The sequence below is a fragment of the Condylura cristata genome, unplaced genomic scaffold (genome assembly GCF_000260355.1).
Source record: "Condylura cristata isolate star-nosed mole 26May11 unplaced genomic scaffold, ConCri1.0 scaffold00028, whole genome shotgun sequence".
NCBI classification, from domain to species: domain Eukaryota; kingdom Metazoa; phylum Chordata; class Mammalia; order Eulipotyphla; family Talpidae; genus Condylura; species Condylura cristata.
The window spans coordinates 17,487,934-17,494,292 of NW_004567129.1; the positions used below are offsets into that span (position 1 = coordinate 17,487,934).

The 6,359-nt window shown below is 61.1% G+C and overlaps 2 protein-coding genes across 3 annotated transcripts in view; one reads left to right on the top strand and one right to left on the bottom strand.

Annotated features, from left to right (window-relative positions):
* Positions 1–653, top strand: part of ATP6V0D1 (ATPase, H+ transporting, lysosomal 38kDa, V0 subunit d1) — a 36,215-nt gene extending 35,562 nt beyond the window's left edge. Inside the window, exon 8 of one of the 2 annotated variants that reach the window (XM_012730694.1) lies at positions 149–653. In XM_012730694.1, the coding sequence (XP_012586148.1) occupies positions 149–244 (96 nt within the window). In that variant the 3' untranslated portion in view covers positions 245–653. Of the gene's footprint in view, positions 1–82 lie in introns of both variants that reach the window. The other variant, XM_004690475.2, reaches the window with a different exon arrangement.
* A 1,025-nt stretch (positions 654–1,678) lies between these two features.
* Positions 1,679–3,169, bottom strand: HSD11B2 (hydroxysteroid (11-beta) dehydrogenase 2). Its single transcript, XM_004690222.1, has 5 exons — positions 3,157–3,169; positions 2,822–3,034; positions 2,535–2,720; positions 2,294–2,431; positions 1,679–2,091 (listed from the first exon to the last, which is right to left on the bottom strand). The coding sequence occupies exons 1-5, from the start codon at positions 3,167–3,169 to the stop codon at positions 1,679–1,681; spliced, it is 963 nt and encodes a 320-aa protein (XP_004690279.1).
* Between the last annotated feature and the right edge of the window lie 3,190 nt (positions 3,170–6,359).

The following is a 6,359-nucleotide window of genomic DNA, read 5'->3' on the forward strand; positions in this document are numbered from 1 at the left end:
GTGCCGGGCCTCCCAGGAGCGGTTGGTGCTCAGGCCTGACTGAGGTCACGGCCACCGCGTACCATGCCGCCTCCGTCTGCAGGTCAAACTGAACAAGTTGGCCTTCCTGAACCAGTTCCACTTTGGTGTCTTCTATGCTTTCGTGAAGCTGAAGGAGCAGGAGTGCCGCAACATCGTGTGGATTGCCGAGTGCATCGCCCAGCGCCACCGCGCCAAGATCGACAACTACATCCCCATCTTCTAGCGCCCTGGCCTCAGGCTCCACACACGCGTGTGTGTTCCCATGTGTGTGGCATCTGGCTCACAGCCTGCCCCAGGGGGTAGCACTGTCCTAGTGGCTGCCCAGCGCCCCCCACGCTCTGAGACTGCTCTTGGGCCTGAAAGGGGCTGGGTTTCTGCTCCCCCCACCAAGCCCCACCTCCAGAGCGAGGAGCCCCTCAGCCCTGTTTACAGCCGCTGACATGTCTGAGAAGCATGTGGTCACTTTTGTGTGTCCCCCCAACCTGAGGGCCCCCTGGGGGCAGCGTGAGCCTCCTCTCCCTTCTGTGGGTCCCCCGCCAGTGCTGTGGCCCAAGGGAAGGGTGGGGGGGGGCAGTAGCTCTGAAACCCCCTCCTTCAGCACTGTCCTGTGAGACAATAAACTGTCCTCTCTACGCCTGGCTGTCTGCTGTCTCGTTTAGGCCCCAGTTCCTCTCAGATCCCCCAGCTTCCCTCAGGGTCCAGCCCTCGCTAAGTCCACTCTGCCTAAGCCTTTACCTCCCTCTCTCAGTCCAGAGCCCTGGGCAGGCCCTCTCTGGTGCAGGCAGATTCCCGCAGGTAGGGAAGTCACTGGCGGATGGTCCCATCACCGCCTCCCCCGATGGAGGCTCAGACAGTCCTGTGGAGCTGGGTCCTAGCCTTGGAGGACTCCCAGGCCCCCTTGATTGCGCCCCACAATTCCCAGGGTCAGGGTCATTACCGCCATTTCACTAGGCCTCTGTCCAAGGTGAATGAAAGTGGGTAGGTGTGAACCAGAGTCTGCCCAGAGCCGCAGACCCCATGCCGAGCTCCAGGGGTTTCCCTGGGCAGGACCCAGTCATTTGCACCGCCACAGCCTGTCACCCCTTCCCACCACACAGCATTTGCCACATCCTACGAGAAATAAAAATTTGTCTTCTTTATTTAAAAAGTGGCAATCAGGCAAGTAGTATGTGCAGCCTCCCTGTGGCTTGAGGGCTTGGGGGTGGGTTGTAGGACCTTAATTCTTGAGCCAGTCAAGAAATAGTAGTGATTCATCCTTTGAATTGCAGCACCAAGCACTGATGCTGAGAAAGAATCCTGGGGGGTCCCCAACCCACCCAGTCACTTCTTAGTGTGTAGAGACACTGTCTACGGGGTCAGAGGCTACAGCTAAGACTTGCTCTCCCCCCCCCCCACAGACTGCAGCCGGATCTCCCAGCTGCAGGGTAGAACCTTGTATGCAGGAGGGTGTGTTTGGGCTCATGAAGCAGTAGAAAGGCCCAGAGATTCGTCAGGAAGCCTCAGCCCTGCCAGGCTTGGCCTGGGGCACTGGCAGTGGCAGAGTTGGTGTTCATTAGACCGAGTCTCTATGGCAGACTTGGTCACAATGCCCAGAGGAAGGCCGAGGGCGCATGACATCTGCCCTGCTGGCACGGCCAGACCATGTGGGCACACTTGCTCACTGGGCCTTCAGCGGGGAAGGCCCCAGAGGCGCCAGGTCTCGGTCTGCATCCCGGGCGGGGGCAGGGCTGGGCTGGCCTGGCCGCAGCGCCCTCGGCAGGCAGTGGCTGATGAAGAAGGTCTGCAGGAAGCGGCGCCGCAGCCCCTCGGGCAGGTAGTAGTGGATGAAATACATGAGCCTCAGGCCACGGCCTGGGTAGTAGCGGCGGCGTGGCTGGGCTGCCAGCAGCGCGTCGGTGATGGCATCTACCACGGGGCTGAGGTCCGGCATGGCCAGGCTGAGCGAATGCAGGAACTGCCCGTGCAAGTGCTCAATGTAGTCCTCGCCATAGGCCTGCAGCAGCTCTCGGGGCAGGCTGGCCATCAGGCGCTGCTTGCGCTGTTCCCAGTGGCCCACGTTTTTCACCGACTCTGGGGAAGGAGTGGCGAGGTCAGAGGGGGCTTGGCTGTGAGGTCAGCTAAAGAAGGCTAAGTCAGAGCCACCACTGGCTTCCCGGCTCCAGCCGAAGCCATGCCCACCCCTCAGACCTGACCACCCCCCCGGAGGACACCACGCCACCCCTCTGTCCCAGCCTTCGGCCCCACCCACGCATCACCCAACACTGAGCCCTACCAGTCTTGAAGCAACCGGGCTGGATCACGCTGACCTTGACCCCCCAGGGCAGAAGTTCACAGCTGAATGTATCCATGAGCAGCACCATGGCAGCTTTGGAGGCCCCGTAGGCTGCCAGGCATGGATACGGCATGTCTCCTGGAGGTGGACAGGGCAGGGCGGCTCAGCCTGGGCCGGGGCCTCCAGTGCTCCCCCCAGTCCCAGCGCGGCTCCTCTTCTGCCCGTCAGGGAGGGCACTCACCTGCTGGGCTGCCCACCGTGACAATGCGACCCCTTGAACGGCGCAGCAGTGGCAAGAGGCCCTTGGTCAGCTCGAGCGTGCCGAAGAAATTCACCTCCATGCAGGTGCGGAATGTGGCCACTGGCGACAGCTCCACGTCGGCCACGACATCATTGTGTCCGGCATTGTTGACCAGGCCCCACAGGCCTGCGGATGCGAAGCAGGGGCGGGAGCCGGCGAGTGGGTCAGCCCCCAGCAAAGCTCCAGCCCGTGCCCACATGTAGCCACACCCCCACACGCCCCCTGACCTGTGCTGGTGGTGTGGGCCTTGGTGAATTCCAGGACCCGGTTGATGTCCGCCGGCTTGGTCAGGTCCATTTGGAGCAGGCTCAGGCGAGACGAACAGCAGGCGCGTAGCTCCAGGGCACCTGGGCTATCCAACCCCAAAACGGTGGCCAGCACCGTGAAGCCCATGGCGTCTAGCTTCTTAGCTGTTTCCTTGCCAAAACCAGAGTCACAGCCTGGGCAGGGGCGGAAGAGTCAAGAACAGTGTGGCCCAGCCGACCCCAGGATCACCAGCCTAAGACACTGTCGGGATTACCAGGGCCTGGACAGGAGCCAGGCCCCTGGACACCCAACCTACCGGCAGTAGCCATCTCTGACAGGCTTTGCCCTCTGGCTGAGCACCTGGGCACCTCACAGCTGCCATCTCTGCCTCCCCGCGGCCGCTCCATCGACAAGGCCTATGATTCCCACTTTACAGATGAGGAAACGGAGACCTAGTAGTGATAAGTTGCTTCCAGTCAGTCAGCCAAGAAGAAGGCCTGTCCTATGGTAGGTCCGCCTGAGACCAGTCCCAGACCCGCTGTCCCTCTGCCTGCTTGACTTCAGCGCTCCAGGCTTGGGTTACTTTCTTTCTCGCTGTCCTTATCCTTGCTCCTTCCTGTTACCTGGACACTGAAGCAGCCCTGGAGTGAGTTAGCCCTATCCCCCTTCCGGTCCCTTGAATCCATTCTCTACCTAAGCAGCCAGAGTCAGCTTCCAGAAGGACAGTATCACCCTGCTGCTCAGCCTCTCCCCAGGCTCCCTGCCCCCCACCCCCCAAAGGAAGCCCCTACCCTGGGCTAGAGTTCGCTGCTCCCATCATCCCGCCTGGTAGGACTGGAGCCCACCTCCCTCCTCCGCCCTCTGCTGTTGCTCTGGGATCCAGGCAAGCTGAAAGCCCACCCCCACCTCACCTCTGACCTCCACCCCTGGAATTCTGGCCCGTGGCAACCATGGGGCATTCGCTGTGGCCCAGACCACGTGTCCCTGGCACAGGATGGTGGATAAAGAGAGCAGACCTGCATTTAAACCCCATCCCCCACCCCCCAGGGCAACCTGAAGTCAGTTACCACTCTGGGAGGCATCATTTCCTATCCAAGTACTAGCCAGCCCCAGCCCTGTTTAGCTTCCAAGATCAGGCGCTCAGGGTGGTATGGCCCAGACTCGAGCACTGGAGGCTTAATTTCCTTTCCTTGGTATGTAGTGAGGAGCCCCCAGGCAGAGCCAGAGTGGGGACTGATAAGCTCCTGCTTCCTTGATTGTTCCCATTTTGATCCTGACTCTGTGGGCGGCCAGAGAGGGGAGAAGGAGGGCCAGTGAGAGAGAAGTTTCTGGAGCCCACCCCCTCGGGTGGTCCTGTGAGCAGAAGCAGCAAAGCAGCACCCCTCCCCCTCTGCCGAGGCAGAGAACAAAGCTGAGCAGGGGGCTCTAAGCTGGGCTTTGTGGGGCTGGGGACTTGCCAGCCCGCCAGCCAGCCAGCCAGGGGCTCAGGGGTCCTTCCCCCCCCCCCCCCGCAAGTCTGGCTGGGGGAGGGGAGTGAGCACGTATGTATGTACGTACGTGTGCATGTGCACGTGTGTGTGCGTGTGTGTGTGTCTCCAAATGCCTAAGTTTCCTCCAGAGTAGACAGGACCTTCACAGGGAAACTGAGGCCTTCCAGGCCCTCAGTTGTGGCCCCAGTATAGTCACCCACGCTTGGCACATCCCTTAGCTCACCTGCACACACTCAGATACCTGTACATGCCTCCACCCTGCCTGCATGTTCACATACCCCTGCTACCCACAGGGCCTGCAAGGCACCCAGCCACCCAGCCCAAACCCTGACCAGGGGGAGCTGAGCTCCAGGAGTAGCCCTCACCAGCAGCTCTCAGAGGCCATCTCAGGAGGGGTCCATGGCAGGTCATCTGGCAGCCACAGAAAGTGTCCTGGCAGGTGGGCAGCGTCTAGCCATCTACTTGTTCTATATTCTGGTGCTGGGAGAAGAATCCCTATCTGAGAGCCGGGAGGTTTACTCCTTACGCTCACACTGGGTGGGCTGGGCTGCCTCCTCCCCAGCCCTGTCTAAGCCTGGAGCTGGGGGAGCCCCCGTCCCAGAAGGGGTGCCTCCTCTCACCTCAGATTCAAAGTTATAGAAGTAGCCTGTGGCGAGAGCGCAGGGGAGGCTGCCCTGTGTCCTGTACCTGCAGTGGCCTGCAGCCCAGAGAGGCAGCCCACGTATTAGGCAGGCCGAGGGGAGTTGCCCACCAACCTGTCCTTGTCTCCTAACAGGTGAATTTTTCATCTTTCCTTCCTCAGACCCCTGGCACTGGAGCTCTGTGAGGCTTCACACTCTGCCCCTAAAACTTGAGTCTGTCCCATTCAGCCTGAGCCAGAGTCTGTCCCATCTGCGCTGAGACCCAAAGCCCTGGTGCCACCTCGTGTCCCTCCTCATCTTAGCAGTCAGCCTGGCATTCAAGGCCCCTCCTGAGGAAACCACGGCACATCCCACCACCCCCAGCTGCCAGACTGGTTTCCTGCCTGTCCCCTACCCAGGCCATGGTTATTCCAAACCTGCTGTCTGGTCTGAAACACCTTCCCCGCTTCACCTATGTCCACTCATCCTCTGAGGCCCAGCACAAGGACAGTCTCCTCTGGGAAGTTCACCCAGCTTCATGCGATCTTGCAGGGCCCCCTACTGGACCGAAAGCCTCTGAGGAAAGGCTGCCCCCAGTACAAGCCCAAGGCAAAGGCAGAGCTAGGAGGCACCTGTCCAAAACTGTGAGGGCTGGGGGAGAAGAGATGGCCCCTCCCCCATGCAACAGAGCTGTGCCCCCTGGCCTTTCTCCCCCTCCCCACTTCCGGCTGAGCCTCAGCCCCCCTTCCCTTTCCCTCATTCTGGTGACAGATTTATTCCCTGCACCAGACAAAGAGCTCAGCCAGCGGCCTGGGGCACCTGAGCCCAGCTCCCTGAGACCTCCTTCCAGGGCACTGGGGAACAGAAGGGGTGGGGGTGGGGTGCTGGGTGCACATTCCAGACCACCCCGCAGCGGTCTGGGGGCTGAGAGGTGGTGTATGAGGGCAGCCGAATGCCCTGCTGCTTCTCATGCTGACCTAAGCTTGTCTGAACTGCATGGAGACCCAACAGCTTGGGGGCAGGATCCCAACTCCCCAGGTAAGCGCTGGCTCTGGTGCCAGCAAAGAGGAGGTAGTGCGCCCGCCTGGGGTGTTAGGCAGAGTTTAAGGAGTGATCATCCCCCTGTCTCAAGTCCTCTGGCGACCCTCAGAGCATTGCCCGCTGTCCAAAAACTGCCCTCTGGGAGAGGGGCATAGCATAACCCCCAGGCTCGGCAGTGTCCCTCTTTCTCCGCCACCAGCTCCCTCTGCGCACTGCCCACTCCCTTTCCCTCCAACACTTCCCGCAGCGACAGGTAGTTAGCCGCGACTCAGCCAGGCGCCCGGAGGTTCCCACTTAGCTGGCTCGCTGCACCCAGGAAGGAGCGGAGGGCTCTCCGACTCCCGAGGAGGGGGTCCCGCCTGGCCTTG

What these genes read in the sequence shown, in the direction of transcription:
- HSD11B2 (XM_004690222.1), bottom strand. An exon ending in GGCCCACACCACCAGCACAG is followed by an intron (nt 2,721 to 2,821) that starts GTCAGGGGGCGT and finishes TCGCATCCGCAG; the next exon opens with GCCTGTGGGGCCTGGTCAAC. An exon ending in GCCCGGTTGCTTCAAGACTG is followed by an intron (nt 2,092 to 2,293) that starts GTAGGGCTCAGT and finishes CTCCTTCCCCAG; the next exon opens with AGTCGGTGAAAAACGTGGGC.